At 33.4% G+C, this 18,792-nt stretch overlaps 2 protein-coding genes across 2 annotated transcripts; both read right to left on the bottom strand.

Moving 5' to 3' along the window:
* Nucleotides 1–937: 937 nt before the first annotated feature.
* Nucleotides 938–4,186, bottom strand: LOC118039133 (WAT1-related protein At5g47470). The gene is made up of 7 exons (XM_035045745.2): nt 3,494–4,186; nt 3,334–3,399; nt 2,712–2,828; nt 2,044–2,269; nt 1,797–1,958; nt 1,406–1,557; nt 938–1,313 (listed from the first exon to the last, which is right to left on the bottom strand). The coding sequence occupies exons 1-7, from the start codon at nt 3,691–3,693 to the stop codon at nt 1,187–1,189; spliced, it is 1,050 nt and encodes a 349-aa protein (XP_034901636.1). The 5' UTR covers nt 3,694–4,186; the 3' UTR covers nt 938–1,186.
* Nucleotides 4,187–14,549: 10,363 nt separating this feature from the next.
* LOC118039164 (metalloendoproteinase 4-MMP) lies at nt 14,550–15,950 on the bottom strand. Its single transcript, XM_035045776.2, has one exon. The coding sequence runs from the start codon at nt 15,753–15,755 to the stop codon at nt 14,661–14,663; it is 1,095 nt and encodes a 364-aa protein (XP_034901667.1). The 5' UTR covers nt 15,756–15,950; the 3' UTR covers nt 14,550–14,660.
* Between the last annotated feature and the right edge of the window lie 2,842 nt (nt 15,951–18,792).

Below are 18,792 nucleotides of genomic sequence, written 5' to 3'. Positions count from 1 at the left end.
TAATAATATATTAAAATAATATTTTTTATATTTTAATATCATCACATTAAAACAATAAAAATTATCTAAAAAAATAATTGTAAAAACAAAAACAAACAATTGGTATACAATCATCTTTTTTTTTCTTCGTTTAGAAGTATTAGCACGGGAATTAAAAAAACCCTAGCTGCCTTTATAGATTAGGTCCTCTAGCTGCCGAATTGAGCTGCCCGTGCTTTCATTTTCCCTTTTTTTTTTTTTTTTTATCCTGGGGTATCCGGGCCAGCTTACGCGCACCATAACTAATTCCCGGGCTCATTAAACATCCTGTAAGTTCAGTGAGCATGTAAAACACCGCAGGGTGACAGACATACATAAATGGAGCTTGAACCCTAGTGTGAAGGAAAAAAACAAGTCCCTTTAACCACTAGGCCACAACCCCATGTGTTTTTCCCTCTTTACTTGTAATGGATGGCAATGACACTTGATTAATTGTCAACTTACTCGATGATGATATGAGTTGCTCGTGTTTTTTTTTTTTTTTTTTTAATTTTTTAAATGTTTTAATACATCAATAATAAAAATAATTTTTTAAAAAATAAAAAACATTATTTTAATATATTTTAAAATAAAAAATACTTTAAAAATTAAATAACCAGACAATCAAACTGTCAAACACACCTCATACACAAAGTTAATTGGTTTCTACGCGTTATCGATCTTTTAGATAGGTCATCCATTGCTAAAGGAGGAGAAACCATACCTCAGAGTCCTCAACGGGGTAACCTGGCTGTTAAGATTACAACTTCCGGAGCTCAGACAACGGGAGAGAATCATACTCCTGGTGCGCAGAGTAGTTGTTCAAGAGATCAAACAAGTTTTCTTATCTAAACTTAACAATTTTATTTGTTTCCTGGATCAATTAAATGCATGGAATAATAAAGTGGTGCCCAACATCTAGAACAACGCAAGTTTTATGGATTTTATTCTTTCTTATACGTACCTGAGTTGATGCCACTGGTTGTTCCCTTTTCAGTATCTTACAGCAATATTTACACGTTCGAAAGTTATTCTAGTAAACTTGGCAACTATGATTACGCTAGCGGACGTTTCCATTGTCCATATACACATACCCTCTTACATAACGGCTGCAGCTGAAACAAATTAGGGCAATATATATTCTATATCTGGGTGCTGACACTAATTATTATGCCAAGAGAGGCTTCTGTGGATCAAACTCACTTTCCAGGTGATCATCATAAGGGAAACCTTCTTTGCTTTTAGCCCATAGCACGAAGTATAGACCGCTGAACATGAGGAACATACCGGCGAGGCTGCAAAAGAGAACGCAGACAGTAATTAAGGATACTGAAAAGGAATACGGTGACCGCAGTATATATTAGCGACTGATTCTGGCTAGCAATACCTTCCTAGGTTAATCCTGTCGCCAACGGCAACAACAGAAAAAACAACTGAGATAACTGTTGCAATGGGGCTAAACACGGACACAAGAACTGGACCCCTCTTCTTCATTGCCCATCCATTGAAGCTCACGCACACTCCACCAATAGCACCTCCCTGTGCATCCAAATCATTGCAGGTTCGTAAAAAAGATTGATAAACTTCAGGATGTTTTCAAGACACAACGTGTGCATTTTCTTATTAATGGTTCCAAGGTAGCATAGAGTAGAAGAAAGTGGCTCTAATTAATCACTAAAACGGAAATTGCCGTTTATGTATTCTTAATTGTGAGAAAAATGAGCAAAAAATCTATACATGCAATCAATGTTGAAAGAGGGAGAGCGATGTGAAATTACCAGTACAGAATAGCAAATGAGGTCCCCAAGTCTCACAAGGGGCCAGCCAAAGTCTATTTTGTGGTTTTGAATCAGCTGCACAGTTGCAGTGATAACCACACCGATCAATGATGTTATGGCACACAGGGACATGGGAGCAGGAAAATCAACCAAAGTAGTAGCCTGTATAACACATTGCAAAACTCAATGTGGGAAATTAAAGTATTCACGTAATTAATTCCTACATTATATTGATCTAACACATCACCTGCAAGACAACATTGCTTGATAGAACAAAAACTGCTGCCATGAGATACAAGCAATCGATAATCTTATGAACGTCGAACATATCTGCTGGGGGAGGATTACTTGAGAGCTTTTTAGCTGTTCCAGTGCTGCTCATTAGACTCATTATGAGGGCACCTACAACACATAATAATGTGCCTCCAATCTTGACTTTGCTGTATATGCAACTTAGCTTAACTCTCTCTAACCTGCACTTGGGCAGTCAAATGATCAATCACTGGACTGTAGACGAAAACGTATTGAGAGGAAGGTTTACCAAATGCTTAGCTAATATACTTATTCTTTTCTCCTTTTCTTTTTAACCCTGGCCGGTTCTACACAAAGGCTCAAATTCGAGAGCTGCAGATCAAATTGCTATGAGCAATGTGCTCCTCGAGCAATAATAACTCATTGACCATGTTTGTTTTCTGATTTCTCCGTGCATTTAAATATGAAGCCCCTTTTCTTTTCTTTTCTTTTTTAAGAGATGGAATATGAAAGCCCATTTGAATTTTTCCAGTCCACAAACAAAATGATCGTTATTACTCAATTAGACTGGAGCGAGACTAAATTCTTTAGGTAATTAATTATGCTTGGCTAGAAAGAAAATTTCTAAATTGAAATGTTACAAAAGGGATTTGGAAGGGATACCTCAATGTCCAAGCAATAATGAAAATAATCCCTGGAGCAAGGTTCGGCATGGCTGTTGCCATTGCTGGCGAGGTTAGCTTTATCCCCTTAAGGAATAAGGACTGAAACAAAGTAACCCTGAAAATGAAATAAAGAAAGAAAAGCATTTGAGTGCATGCTCCATGAATCACTATCCAGTGTCCAGGCTTTTTGGTCACAGTCACAGAAAAAAAGTAACAATATCTACGTACAAACAATAGATAAATCCATGGATGAAATGACAATGGAGATGTATAATATATATTTATATAAAAAACAAAACATGTTAGGATTCAGACACCCGTAGCTCTTGAAAGATCAATATCTCTCATCATCATCCGAAAGTGATAGTAAGTGACTCATGAGTGGATGTCATACAACGTGTTTTGTTCAAATATATATATATATATATGTCAACAAAAGGCTTACCAATTATGAGAACATTTTTGAACGAATAAATAAACAGAACAGAGGGCTAAGAAGATTGAGTTTTGCAGGCAGTATACATAGCTCTCTAACTTTAACATTCAGAACTGCTTGTAAAAATTGCAATTGATGACATGAAATCTCAAAAACTTATTGGATATCCTAATCATTGCCTTACCCTCCAAAAGAAATTAAAACCAGCCGAATCAGCAACTTCAAACTGAATTCCTTTGGCAATTTGCTCCTGCAACATGAACATCAACCATCAACTTCCCAGATACACAAATGTTTATAAAAAAAGACAGATGATAGAGAGATACTCAGAGAGGGAGAGAGACCTTTCAAAATAGACGGCAAGGGGGGAGATTATAAGGAAGGTGGCAAAAGTAGAGAAGATAACAATAGTTAGAGGATCAAGGCCAAGTGACATGAGATAGCTCAACAAAATCGAGTTCCCTGCATACACAAATTGCACCAACACCAACCCTCCTACAAACACCAGATCCTCTAGAATTAGCTTCTTCCGGTACCAAACCATTTCGAAATATCTCCTCCCAGCAAAATATCCCTCCAAGCAGCAAAAACACTCAAATGGGATGACTTTATGTTATCTCTATTCTCCCTTTATAATTGGTTCACCATGCAAAATAAAAACCCAAGTGGAGGATGCCGACATCTTCCTGCCTCTCTTACATAAAGCATTAGTCTTAAAGAAGAAAAAAAATGCCTCTTTCTTTCTAGATCAGTTTGAATTTCTCTTGATATACAACAAAACCAGGTTTTTTTTTTTAGTTTGGCATTGCCTTTCTTTCACTGTTGGCTGTTTGGGATTTTTTTGGTGGTGTTGTTACAAATGGTTTTCTCATCGTTGTGTTAGTCTATTATTATGTCTGCCTAACCTTCATGAATGCTTCTCTACCAGTCTTCTCTCCCGGTCCTTCGCGCATCATCGAGTGAGTATTTTATTGTCCCTTTCCTGGCCTTTCTTACGTACCTACCTTGTCTTCTACGGCTCTCCTTTTCTCTATTTTTCCTTGACAAAGAGTCTCCCCCTTTTTTTGGATTTTATTGTTTAGAAGGGAAAAAAAATAAAATTCTAATGTGAATATTACTCAACATGGAATTAATTTTCTGAAAATTGTAATTTTAGATGCTATTATTACTTTTAGATCATCTTTTACGGGGATGGTTCGCTAATATAGTCCTCTCTAATGAACGGCTTTATTTAGGGCATGCTTATCAAAACCAGACCCAACAATTAATGACCGGAAATTAAAAGGAAATCCCTAATTATCCCCAATATTTCTAATATTAACTAATTCAATTATGAATTATCAGTAATTAAAGCTATGCAAATCAGTTAATTAGTGCAAAAAGTATTACTATAGTCACCGATAATTTTTTATACTAAATAGCAATATGATCTTTGAGAAAGAAGAATTTAAAGTCAAGCACGCGTTTAAAAATGCATCCAATTAGGTTTATTATCCTCACCAATATCTAAAGGAAAAACTCGGATCCTTTAATGTAAACATATAATTCTAATCTTATGTAAAGGAAACATATCTAAAGTAATTAAGAAAAATACATATGTCAAGTCCAAGTTTAAAAAATATTTTTAATATCAGCTAAAAAAATATATAAAAAAATTTTAAATAAATTTTTTTTAAAAATTTTTAAAAATATAATTTTAACCTTGTTCCGCTATTCATTCATGTGAAGCAAAACTCCTGCAATCAATTATTTTCTTTTGCCTATCGTGATTCCCAGTAATCCAATCAACTGCTTTCGAGTTCTCCTAATTATTTAATTAATATTATTGTTTTAAGTATCAACGATTATTGTTTTTTATCTGTTTGTAAACAATAATATAACAAAGGCTAGAGTGTGAGTGGATGTACCGCAACCTGTCAATAGCTTCAAGCCACAAAATCTTAATTTAAACCAAAACGCAACATCTTATATGATTTAAGACTGATCAATCGTAAAAGGACATGTTAGTAACGAGATTAAAGAGTGTCAATGTTATTAAAGGACACGTACAATTAAAGCTCATTTTCAAGCCCACGATATGCTTTGAGAGTTAGCTAGCCACGAGTTTGACCTACCAAGTACCAACCAGATGGCCATACTCCTTGACGTGCCTCAATCAGTTATAAATAAGGTAGTTTTTAATTTAAAAATGATAAATTATGATGAAAATTTGAAGATAAAATAAAAAAGTAAAAAAAATTTAAAATGATTTTAAATATGTGATCAATTTGTAAGAAAAAAATAATATAAAAAAATATTAGTATAAATCCAGATTAAAAATCCATAACGTTAATGTGAAATAACAATAAATTCGTAAATGAACTAAATAATAAAGAGATAAAGTAAATATATTTTATTAATAAAAAGATAAAGTAAATATATTTTAAAATAAAAAAATAATCTTGAGAATTTAGTTAATTGATGCAATCTATACAAGAATGATACAAGAAAAGCTTTGATCTTGTTATAAAATCACTTACTAATTAATTTTACTTCTATCGAACTTAATTTTTAATTTAATTACTGGGATAAAATTTTGTGAGAAGTTTCCTTGATATATTATTCTAACATAAGTTAATCAATTGAAATTCAGAAAAATTATACAAGAATGTCAGTGGCCGGAAACTTATTAATAATATTTTTATAAATAGATGAGCTGGAAATTTCAGCTTCTTTCTTCTCCTGGGCAATCCCTACAGAAGAAATTGCCCACATGTCTTGAGAAATGGGTTACTCTCCATCATTAATCACTACTATCTCTTATATCAAACACTTTTTCATGATCCCCCCCTCAAAGAAGTAGCTCCTCCTTACTAGAAATTGTGAATTTTGAGCACATTTTTGAACATATATTGCATCCATGACATGCACAAGTAGATTTCTTTTCCAAGTAAAATAATGCAGAATTGAATTCGTAATATACAAGACTGCTGCTTATCTTATATAATACTGGGAGTATGCAATTCGGTTACAATTGGGTCGGGCTTTGGTGGGTCCATTTGGGATGGATCGAGTATTAGTGCATTGTTACCTATTAAAGCCCATCATTAAAACCTCATTGCTTAATTGTTCTCTTTAATTAAATTCATACCATATCAATATGGTCACATCAATCCAATTACATGAAAAAAAAGAGAGAGTAAAATTGCCTCTCTAACATTTAAACTAGACCATTTTCAGTCGATTTTTATAGAGACTAGGACATGTGTCAACATCTAATTAGCCAACAATTGATACAATTAACATCTTTCAATTTAAAATATTTTAATTCGTATGATAAAAGGCTCAATTATAGCATTTTTCATACAAAAAAGCTATTCTAATAAATTAATATGGTAATTGAACTAGATTGGTGTCGTGATCAACCGCTGGCCGAGCCATTCTTTTAAACATATATATATAAAAAAGGAATGCTGAGTTAGGCCATTAGCTCCTTTTGGTTCAATAAATATAGTTAATTTAATAATTTAATTAAACAAATATGATAGGATATATATATATGATCAATTCAAAAAAATGAATGCTTGATAAATTATAGAAAGATATCTTCCCAATATCTTTAAAAAAATCTCTATAATAACAAAGAAAAAATTAAATGAAAATGTGATAATCCCACATAAATAAAAATAAAAAAATAAAAAATAAATTTTTAAAAATTAAAATGTTACATGATAAAATTAAAAAAAAAACATAATTAAAAAAAAAAGACCCGACTTGAGTCCATCTGAGTTAGTTTGTCAAATACATGACCTTGCCATGAAACCGATGTCATAAACTGTTTGTTGACCCTTTATTTTCGAACATATTTTTTAAAATGAAAAAAATATAGAGACTTTTAAGAAAATGTTTTCTCAACTTAATTCAACCAATTTCCAACAATTTTATAATTTTTAAATTTTTTTGCTTATAGTTCTTATTTTGATGAATTTTTGAAAACCAAAAATTAAAACAAAAAAAGAAAATAAAATCAAAGAGAAAAATAAATAAATAAAAACATTTAGTGGGTGCAAAGATAATCAAACAAGAATTGAAGAGCCAAAAAAAATACAATAAAGGGATAAGAAAGAATAAGAAATCAAGAAAAAAAATACTTTCAGAGATGGTAGTATAAAAAATTATGAATGGTAGAGAAGGGGGCGTGCTAAAAAAACAAACCCTGGTCATCATTGAAGGAGCCAGAAAAAATATATGTGAGGAAAAATTGTAGAGAGAAAAGAAATTTGAAGAAAAAATGGAGATTTTTAAGGGGGGGGGAAAGAAAAACAAAAGAGAAAAAATGGTAAAGAGAAAAAAGTGAGCAAAAATAATAATTAAGAGAGAAGATTTAGAAAATTTTGAGTGATAGAGAGAAACAAGGAGATAAAGAAAAAGAAAAAGAAAAAGAAAAAGAAGGTGCAGAAAAGAGAAAATAAAATAAAATTAAAATAATAACATGCTATCTTATTCCTCCTCTCTCCCGCTTGAAAACCTTAGCTGCCACCACCCCTATTAGGCTATTATTTCCCGTGACTGCCTCCAACTCTTCCACCTATGGCATCCTAGTCGTCAAAACCCAACTACCCAAAAACTCTTCACCAACAACATGGTAGTTTAATATAATTATGCATTATTGTTAATGCATATTATATTTTGATTAGTTATACATGATATTATTATATTTATATAAATACATAATTATTATTAATAAAAACTTAATATATCTTTAACTTTCATATAATATTAGATTAATAAATCTAATATTAATTTATAAATCTAGAGTAAAGATAAAGTTTATGGAATAAAAAATACTTTGCAAAGAAAATTATAGAATTGTTACAATTATGAGATTCTTATTCTATCATAGTATTGTTTCTAAAATCTTTCTAGTTGATGCTTTTTTAAATACTATATATTTATTAGAGTCGTAAAGATTGATACATATTTGTTCTTTTATTTATGAAAAAAAACAATTGTTCTTATAAGCTGAGGTGTAACAGATACCCAGAACTAATATGTATGTGTTTGTTATAAGACAAGTACACTAAACTAACCCGCATGGGATTTTCTTCTAGAGATATCACTTATGTCTATGGAAAGACTCACATAACGGTTGTGTAAGTGATTTGTAGACTTAAGTTCACTAAGTTATCTTATATAGGGAGTGTTATATTTTAATCTTGTTAAATGATATCTTGGTAAAGGTAACAAATGGGTAAACATTGAATATAATATAAACTATACAGATGTATTTAAGTGATCAAGAGATGATTCATCACTCTAGGTGAATTGGAAAAAATGTTCCACATGTTTTCAAATAGTATTAATTATTAAATCATTGCATAAGGTGGAATGAGATTTGAAAAGAGTTTCAAATTTTTTTCAAAGGATCAATGACTATAATGTTGCGAACAAATAAAATTTGATATGGAGGATGTCGCGGGGGTGCGAGCCGACGTGACGTCGTTTGGTGGAGGGGGGGCTTTTGTCGTGCCTCCTGTGTGAGGTGTTGTGTGTTGGAAAGGGTTTTGGATTTAATCATAAAATTATGATTAATGTCCAGGAGTCGTCATCTAGTATTATGGTCACTACGAATCTATGGTTTGCGAGAGTATGAGCAATGAGACTGGTTGTGCAAGGAGAAGACACATCACCCCTGTCATAACCCAATTTTTGACCATTTTGTTTTAATTATTATTATTTTATTTACTAAAAAGGAAAAAATGATGAAAAAAATAATAATAATGTTGGAAAAACAAGTAAAATGAAATAAATGAAGAATGAATTAAAATTTGGGTTAAGGGCAATATAATTGGAAGTTTTAGGGTTTTATTAAACTTTAGAATTAATCTAATTAAGCTTGGAATTAATTTATTTAATCCAATTAAGGGTTTAATTAAAGAATTGATAAATTTTTAGACTTAATTAAGCTTGAAATTGATTTAATTCATCCAATCAAGGATTTAATTGGAGAATTAATAAGTTTTGAGACTTAATTAAGCTTGGAATTGATTTAATTAATCCAATCAAGGGTTTAATTGGAGAATTGATAAGTTTTGAGACTTAATTGAGCTTGGAATTGATTTAATTAATCTAATTAAGGGTTTAATTGGAGAATTGATAAGTTTTGAGACTTAATTAAGCTTGGAATTGATTTAATTAATCCAATTAAGGATTTAATTGGAGAATTGATAAGTTTTGAAACTTAATTAAGCTTGGAATTGATTTAATTAATCCAATTAAGGGTTTAATTGGAGAATTGATAAAATTTAGACTTAATTGGACTTTGGATTTAATTAAATTAATGAAATCATGGACGTAATTAAAGCAAAGTAAAGTTTGGAGGTCCAAATTGTGAAATTAAAATCCAAGGACTACATGGAAAAAGGCTCGCAGATTCAGGGGGCCAATTACAGTTTAACCAGGGGCTTAAATACAAAAGTTTCGAAACTTCACGGGTCAAAACGAAATTGCCGCCTCATATCCCAAAACGGCGCCGTTTGAAAGAACGTTGTTCATCTTCTTCTTCTTCAAACAGAGACCGTTTCCAGCAGTAATGACGGGTCAACTCAGTTATGGACGTTTTAATCTTTTCGTCCCTCTGTATGCCGTCCGTTACCACTGATCGGACTCTATAAAACAGAGGAACGAAGAAGAAAAAAGACAGAACCGGGGACTGAAAGGGGGGAAAACAGTGGGATTTTGGACGAGAAACCGAGGAAAAACTTCAGCTAAACCCAGACAAAAAACCAGAGGAGAAAATCAGAGCAAAGAAGAGAGAAAAGCAGAGCACAAATACCAAGCAATAATACACAAAGAGATGGGGAGAAAAAAAAGAACCCCGAACAGAGGTGGAAACAAATACCCAGAGGCTAAAAATCCCATACGAAAAAACCCAGTAGACAGGGGGGAAAGCTAAGCTCGGGTTCGAAAAAACCAGACAAGGAAGACACAGAAAACAAAGGGGCAGGAAACAGAGCAAAAACACAAGACAAAACCCAGACCCAGATTTGAAGGGAGAAGCCAGCACCGTCTGCAGTTCTTCATCGCAAGGACCGAAAAAGCAGGGAAAAGCAAAGAAAAAAGGAACAACGGCCACAGAAGCAAAGGAAAGCAGGAGGGAAAGCTATAAGCAGAGGAGGGCCACCGCGCTGCCACCATCCACACCGTCTCCAGAGCCAGGTAAGTAAGCTTCTCTTTCACCGCTTTTCATTTTAAATCACTTCCTACTGTACACTCTCAATTAATCCCTTTATCTGCTAATGCACGCGTGATTTAGTTCACACGTGCTTCATGTTGCCCAGCCGGGTCACTGGCTTGGGCCAGTGACTGGGCCGGGCCGGGCTGGCTGGGCCCAACCCAGCCCATGTAGCCCAAAAAGAAAAAAAAAATGTGTATGCATGAATAAAAATAATATAAATTTATTGATTTATTCACTAATGCCAGAGTCAGGAATAAAAATACTGGTTTAAATTTATATTATTTTTATTCGTTGTTTTTTTATTTTATTTAGCTAGAAAAATAAAAAATATATATGTGTATGCGTAAAAATAAATTTATTTTTATTTATTTATTCACTGGCGCTAGAGTAGGGAATAAAAATATTGATCTAATTGTTTTTTCATAGCTACGAATTATTACCAACGCCAAAGTTGGAATTATTCGAGCTCGAATATTCACTGGCGTCAGAGTCATGAATATTATAAACAAATCATCATAGCATAAACTAATAAACATTTAGCAATTTAAGACAAAATTAACAATGCAGTCTGCCTCAGGCAGAACGTTTAAGTGGTGATAATACCTTCCCTTTTATGTAACCAATCCCAAGCCATAGAATCTCTGTTGACCAGTTAGGGTTCCTAGTAACCATAATACTAGGTGGCGACTCCTTAAACAAGACCTTTTCCTCTAAAAAAAACAAGATTCCAGAAACTTGTTCTTTTTCCATAATTCAAGAGAATTATTTTTAGGGCCATCGCGATGTCGGGTGCGACAACCCCTAGTACACATTACCTAAGATAAGCTGCATTGTTGTTATTGTTTTTCCAGGTCGGGTTTATATTCATTGGTCTTTTCTAAGATTCAAGACATATATCTCTTCATGAGAGACTCTATACCTTATCAAGTTAAATCCTAACCGTTCTAAAATTTGAATTTTAGCATCACATTTCTACACCTTGTATCTTTAATACCCGAGGGTGTACTTTATCGTGTATTTTCACACCCCAGAAATATTAAAGTCTATATTTGATCCTAAAAAAAAGATTGGAAAAAGATTTTTGACATGTTGGCCAAATCCTAATGGATAATTATAAATTGGTTACGATATCCATTTTTGAATTTTTTAAAGATGAAAAAGATGCAATTTTTGTTTTTTTATGAAAAAAATGCTTGGAAAAGTTTTAGGATTTGGTCGTATGCAACAAAATATTCGTCGTTGGAGGCCGGATAATTAGACGACTTGTGGTTTGCGACAACCTAACCTTTAAAGAATTATTCAAAGCCGAAGAATATTAGATCTTCAGGTAATAAATCCCTAAATAACTTTAGATCTGTCTAACGAGATCCTAAGGACTTCTAAATAATTATATAGATCTACTTTGTCCCGTTGCTCTTACCAACGACAACCCGTCATCACTGCCATCAACTAAACCGTCAGCTATGATCACATAGTCAAGCACCACCACCCACTTTTATCTCTCCTATTAGCTATTTCTTCCTCAACATCAATAAGACTAGCTAATCATGTCGTAGCCTCTAAAATCAAAGCCGCAGCCCTTTTCTTTTCATAGTCATGATCAACCATTATCCATAATATAGTGACAACCAACCACTTTTCCCTTCATGGTCGATGTAGTAGTAACAAAAATAAAAAGAGCAAATCGAGAGCGAGAAAAGGAGAAAGAAATAAAGAAACTAAACCTTTTTTAGGCTCGATTTCCTTTCTCAAATGCAAGCACGTCTCGTCACTGACGCAGAATAAAAAAGGAGAGGGTTACTCATCCCAAAATGCTTCTTAACAATGGCAGCGAGTGGACTCCATGGCCCGATAGTCTTGGCAGCGCTAGGTCCAAGTGCCGCCACTGTTTCATACTGATTTTGGCATACCAGTCCTGATTCTAGCAGCTTCTTAGTCGATTTTAACAACTTCTTAGTCGATCCCAAGGGTCATTTTCAAACTCAAAACAAATATTTATTGTTTTTGAATGATTTTGATGTGTTATGAATCTATTATGAATGTTTGTGTTGCAATACTCATATAGTGTTTGAGATTTTTTTTTTCTTGAAAATATATTAAAAAATAGTTTTAATTTTTTTTTTAACATTAACACATTAAAATAATAAAAAACCTTTTTAAAAATTAATTTAAAAAAAAAATAAAAAAATTTCAAAAGTATTTTTTAATCATAAAAACAAACTTTTAGAGTGTTGGGATCCATAGAGATGTGTGGTAACCTTAGAGTTATGATACCAATAAGAAATCTATAAATAATGTTGGAATCAATACCTCATGATGGGGTAGAAGGATTGGGTTACAACAAGTTTATTTGAGGTGTAATGGTTTGGTCTATTGTGTTTGAATTATAAAATTTATATATTGATGTTGCTTTTAAATAATTAATTTATATATGAATGTCAGAAATATAATATATATATATATATATATATATATATATAATTGTTATCACATTTCTAAATTACTATAATTAATTAATGTCACAATGTGACATCAATTTAATTGATGTATTTGTCTTCTATTCTTCATAAACATGTCCTCTCAAACAAGCAAACCATGCATACAGATGAGAGAGAGGTTGTGCTTGTGAATCAGATGAGAGAAACTAGTGAAAGCGACGATGGATTGTTGTTTGTTTAAAATTATATGAATTACCTTTTTCTGGCTCCTACTTTTGGATGCCTTCCAAGTTTCATGATCCTCACAACCTCCTTCAGCTTCTCTCTTCAAGCACTTTGCTTGGAAACTTGCTAATTTTCAATTCCAAAGCTTCTTTCTCTCTCTCAAATGGCAACCTTTACTTTTTTCAGCAACAAATTAATTAATCTTTTCTCAACATGTTTTCAGCCTTTTCAAAACGTGGATTCAAGCTTTAAGCTACCCATGCATCTTCTCTCGAGAGAGATTCTTTTCTATTCTTAAGAAAAGAACCTCGTTTTTTCTTCTTCAATTTCCATCGCCAACATGCGCGTGCACTTCACAGTTTCACCTGTAGTTTCCTTTCTATTCTCATTCTAGTCATTTTCTTATTTAAACATTCATAATGGACCCACAGTGTTCTTACGACAGATTCTTGGTTTCTAGATGCTAATTATATACAACTGCTTGGAAATTCTTGCTACTTGGTCAAGACACTTAATTAAACTCGTGATAAAAGGGAAGACTTTAAGAAATGCGAGTAATTTGTACGTGGCAAGTCAATGCCAGTGGTCCAAAGCAACAATTTACTTGGAACAAGACCTTAAATTAATCTAATGTTTGACATTTAAATAGAATTGGCCTATTGTACAATTCGATCCTTCATTAATGTGGGATATGCGTGCACGAGGGTGTTAAAAACCCACCATCGATCTTATATGCACGAATTTAAGTTGAGATGGAAGTAATTGTGTTTAGTAGAAAATTCCTTTTGCTTTTTTTTTTTTTAATATAGATGATCGGATTAATTTATATATATCTTGATTAATTTTATAAATTTTAAAATTAATAATTATATAAATTTTTAATAACTCTGAAATAACAAGAACTTGGGAGTATATATAAAAAAAAAACTAAGAAACTTGAGTTAGACCTGACAATTGTCTTTTGCCTTCTTCTACATAAACATTAATTTAATCGCAGTCTTTCAAGATTCACGTTTTTATCTGAGCATATGCCCCCACAAATATGTTAAATCATGGTTCTTTCACGAGCCTTTTAGATTTATGACATCTAGTTACTCTCGTAGCAAGTTTCTTTCCCCAATCTGGAAGCCTTCATAGTTTCTTTTGGATAGGTCTTGGATATTAAGTAATACCTTGGTTGTTTACCTGTTTTGAGTTCAGGCATATTCTTTGGAATGACAAGGCTGACTAGTTTTGGTCAGGGCCAGGGGCTGGCATTTTTGGACTCCTTAAAGTTACGGGAGCGCATTTTAAAAATACCCATAGGTGGACCAAAGCAAACTGCTATATACAGGAAGAAAAGTATTTTGCTCTTCTTATATGGGTCGCTGTTGTGCTTATGTGGAACAATTATTGGACACACTTTCTTCGGTGAACATCTATAGTCATATTTAGCCATAAATTTTTTGAAAATTAGAACAAGATATATAAAATCAGGTATGCAGGAAAATTGATATCAGCAAAAAGAATAGCTGAAAAAAGTAAAAAAAGAATTCTTTTTCTTCAATTGAGTGTGTAATTTTTGCTACACCTACAAATATATATATATATATAAAAAGAAAGTAACCCTGAAAATGACACAAAAAAAAAGTGTCACCGTGTACAAAGGAAAAGTAACAAAACACCCACCACAAAAGAAATGTTCAACTTTGATGATCTAGTATTTCTGAGACCACTTCCCGTGTTAGAAGAATTCTCCGACGCCAACAAGGAGCTAAACGTGAAATTAGGATTTGACCCATAAAGAGCTTGAACACCATTTACATCATCAATCTTGAGGTCCACTTTCTTAGACCTAGGACTCAAACTTGGATACATCACAGCTTCCTTAACCGAAGAGTGAGCCAATCCAAGTACATGCCCAATCTCATGAGTGGCGACTGATTCCAAATCAACGGCCACCCTTGACTTGACTGTCTCGAAATCAAGTGCCCACGTTTCACTTGCATCAAGATGAAGCCTTCCATTCTCCGGTGAAAATGCATGAGCCAGTACTCCTAGAACCCCATCGAACGGTTGTCTGTCGCCGTGATCCCCGTAATAAAACCCGATTCGAATATCTGCTGATGGATAATCTTCAATTTCCATGAAACTCACTGGAATCACCTGTGCCCACCTTGAAAAGGCACGCTTGAAAACTGTCTTCATGTCGTTTGAACTTATGTAATCAATCGTATTATTCTGCGAAAACGCATAGGTTAGTATCACCGGTGCCTGACGTCCCCACCTAGGCTTACCAAAAAAATATGAAAAATGTTTTGAGGCATGAAACGTTGTGCCATGTGTCTTTGTGTCACTAACACCACATCTAGGGGACACGATCATCGATATGGTATCAGAATCCAGTTCACCTGTTACAGGCAATCCTAGATTAGTTTGATATGCAATAACAGCCGATTCGAATTGCTCATCAAAGATATCCGTGAAATTATTCGTATCGGGAATCAGGAGGTAACCGAAACGGTTGAAGTATCCCTTCAGCTCCGACATGCCACTGACTTGACTTCCCTTCCCGGCATCAAGGAAGCGAGTGAAACTATGCCACGTGGTGGTGGTGGTGTTGTGGGTATCAACGGTTATGACAGTTGATGAAGTTTCTGGTAGTATTCTGGCGGGAAAGGAAGGGCGGCAGAGGCAGAGAAAGGAGAAGGGGATTAGGAAACTGTAATAACTGAAAAACTGAAACATAGTAATTTGTGGGGGTACTGTTTGTTATTTTGGGGATTTGGGCCTCTATTATTGCAGGAGATGAGAAGATTTATAGTCATTAGCTAGGGAGCTCCGATTGAGAAAAAGGCGATTAAATTTTGCATAAAATCAACATAAAAGTCATGTATGAAACTCTCTCTCTCTCTCTCTCTCTCTCTCTCTCTATATATATATATATATATATATATATATATATATATAATATCTCAGATAAGATGGAGAAACAAGCAATTGAGGAGGGGAGAAAGTTAGGAAGATTCTGCCGTGGCCTTGCGTGCCCTTTCATTACAGATTCTGACTTTGGTGGGGTGTTATATGGTGGGTAAACCACTGTCTATATGTTGCTAATCAACTGTTTATTTTAATTTAATTTCATATAATTAATTATCAAAGACTGGAATGAACGTATTTTTTAATTGAGGACAAATAAAAGGGATAAGCTCAGGAAGATTATAACAAATTTGATTTGTTTGAGTTTAGTTGATGATTTTTCAGTTTGTTGACCAAATTAGCTAGTTGATATTTAAAAGATTAAAGGTATTTTCTCCTGCAGTCACTGTCTAGTGGAGTGTCTCAGCTCTCAAGTGCCTAACTTGTATTACATGACAATCGCTTCATTTTTTACATGCCTATTTTACCTCGCTTTCTATTGGTAATAGTTCCCAGTAATTTGGCATCCACGTGGGATGTGTGCCGAGTAATTCGGTATAGTGTGCCTTTACGAAAATGTTTTTTAATTTAAATTATTATTTTTTTCTTAAAATTGATTTTAACATAGGAATATGGTTTTTCGGTGAGAACATAATTTAAAAATATTAGTTGGCTTCGGTACAATTTGTTAGTTAAGCAGCCAAGGATTGTTTTTCCTACCTATAATTAACAGAACGTCCTCTCCCTCTCGTATTTTTAATTTTGCAACTGTTTTCATGTCTTAACAGTTTTTGGAGTTAATTATGATTGCTTATCGATCTTAGTGGGCAAAAATAAGTTTAACTGAGGAAGAAGTCTTTTTTGGGTTTCGCTTTCAAAGCGCAACGAAGGTATCTTAATGACGCAAGCACGAGTATAATAAGTACATTATGAATAAACTTACTTGTTTCTTTGTCACTATAATTATCAAGGGGTCCTGTCCCTCTTTTCTATTTGCTCTCTCTCATAAGCCATTTCTGCGAAAAAGCTATTGCTTATTCCATGATAGCGAAAGCAAATATGAAAGCATTGGGATTTGGAATCTCGGCACATAATAAATTCAATTTAACTCTTAGAATTCGGGTATTGAAAATGGGTGATTATTTTTTGTTTGTTTTTTATATAAGAAAAAAAAACAATCAAACCAATTTAATTTTTTTTTCAATAGAAACCGGTTCAAACCGACTAGTTTTGGTTCGGTTCGGTTTTTTTATGATAAAAATCGGTTCAATGTAGTTTAGTTCGGTTTTTTTCGGTTTGAGTTTAATACGATTTAATTTTTTCAGTTCAAGTTTATAAAACTGAAATCGAACCGAACTAATCAATTTTTTTTTTACAGTTTAATTTTTTCGGTTATTTTTTTTTTTAATTTTCTCAATTTAATCAATTTTTCAATTTTTTTCCTCATTCTTAGTATTGAAAATGAGAGATGGTGAGTAATAAATTGAACTTTAAGCTCATTTGTTAATTATATTCAAAATAAATCTATAGATCATCATTAGCACTTGATATAAGATCTCAGTAACCCAATCCAAATATGCTCAAAATGAAAAGGAGAAATTATAATATAGATCTATCTATCTATCTATCTATATATATATATATATATATATATATATATATATATTAACTATGTCATCATTACAAGAAAATATTTATATTATTTGTGTGTAGTTTTTTCACAAAATTAAGTAGAAAAGTTTTAATTTCATGAGGACAAAACCCTTAAAATGATTTTTTTGCTGTAATAGGGTTGATTAGTTGATAAAAACAATTTTTTTATTTACACTTTTCAAAACAGAAAAAATCTCAATTCCTTGAGTGCATAACTCTTTTAAGAATTTTACTTTGATCAATTCTTTAGTAAAAACAAAAAAAAATATATTATTTATTCTTTTACAAAAACAACAAAATCTCAGCTTCTCAATGATACCACTCTCTTTTAAAGATTTTACTATTATTTGATCAATTCTATTATAAAAACGACAATCAACAAACATCACGCAAGAAAAAAACAAAACAAAAAAAGCAACCTATTTAATTACACCAATTAAGTCTTACAATAATCAAACGAACACATCCACACATGTAGAATAATATCAATCCAATCAACCATTTACAAGCCAACACACACCCACAAAACATAAAAAAATCAACAAATATATTACAAATTATCCAAAACAAATAAATTAGCGCGTTGGGTTTTGAAGTTGACCTTTCGAGAGCCATTGGAGTCGGTCGAAAGCTGCTGGAACTGAGCTCGGCAGTGACGGTGTGTGGAGGTCACACTCGGGACAGTAGGCAATGCGTGAAGCAAGGGCTGGTGAGACGACGTATGTGTTCCATGCTCCTCTACCGAAACCTACAAAAAACGAGGCAGAAAAGATCTCATTCTTGGTGGAACACGATCGTGATTATTGCTGGGTTCATTTGGGCAGATCTGCAACTGTGTTTGTGCTTTGATCAAGGCTGGTTTGTGACTGGAGCATAAGGAGGAAAGGCTAATGATTGTGTTGCCGTTGTTGGTTATGTGAATGGAGGAGAAAAGGTGTTGCTTGTGTGCTGCTGTCGTCAATAAAGGGTTGTGTTGGTGTGTGGAGAAGATGAGTGCTTCGTGCTGGTGTTGGGAGAGAGGCTGCCAGTTAGTATTGGAGAGGAACGAGATAGATTTATGGTGGCTTGCTTCTGGTCTGGTGGTGGCTGTCGCTACTTCTTTGCAAACATGATGGGGGGGTTGAAGACAGAGTGTGGCACCTGTGTGAGGTGGAAAAGATGGGGTTGAAGATAGATTCTGGCTGCAAAGAAAATAAATAATAAAAAAAAGGTT

The sequence above is a fragment of the Populus alba genome, chromosome 1 (genome assembly GCF_005239225.2).
Source record: "Populus alba chromosome 1, ASM523922v2, whole genome shotgun sequence".
Taxonomy (NCBI): Eukaryota; Viridiplantae; Streptophyta; class Magnoliopsida; order Malpighiales; family Salicaceae; genus Populus; species Populus alba.
The sequence above is the reverse complement of the archived record's forward strand: the minus strand, read 5'-3'. Positions and strand labels throughout refer to the sequence as shown.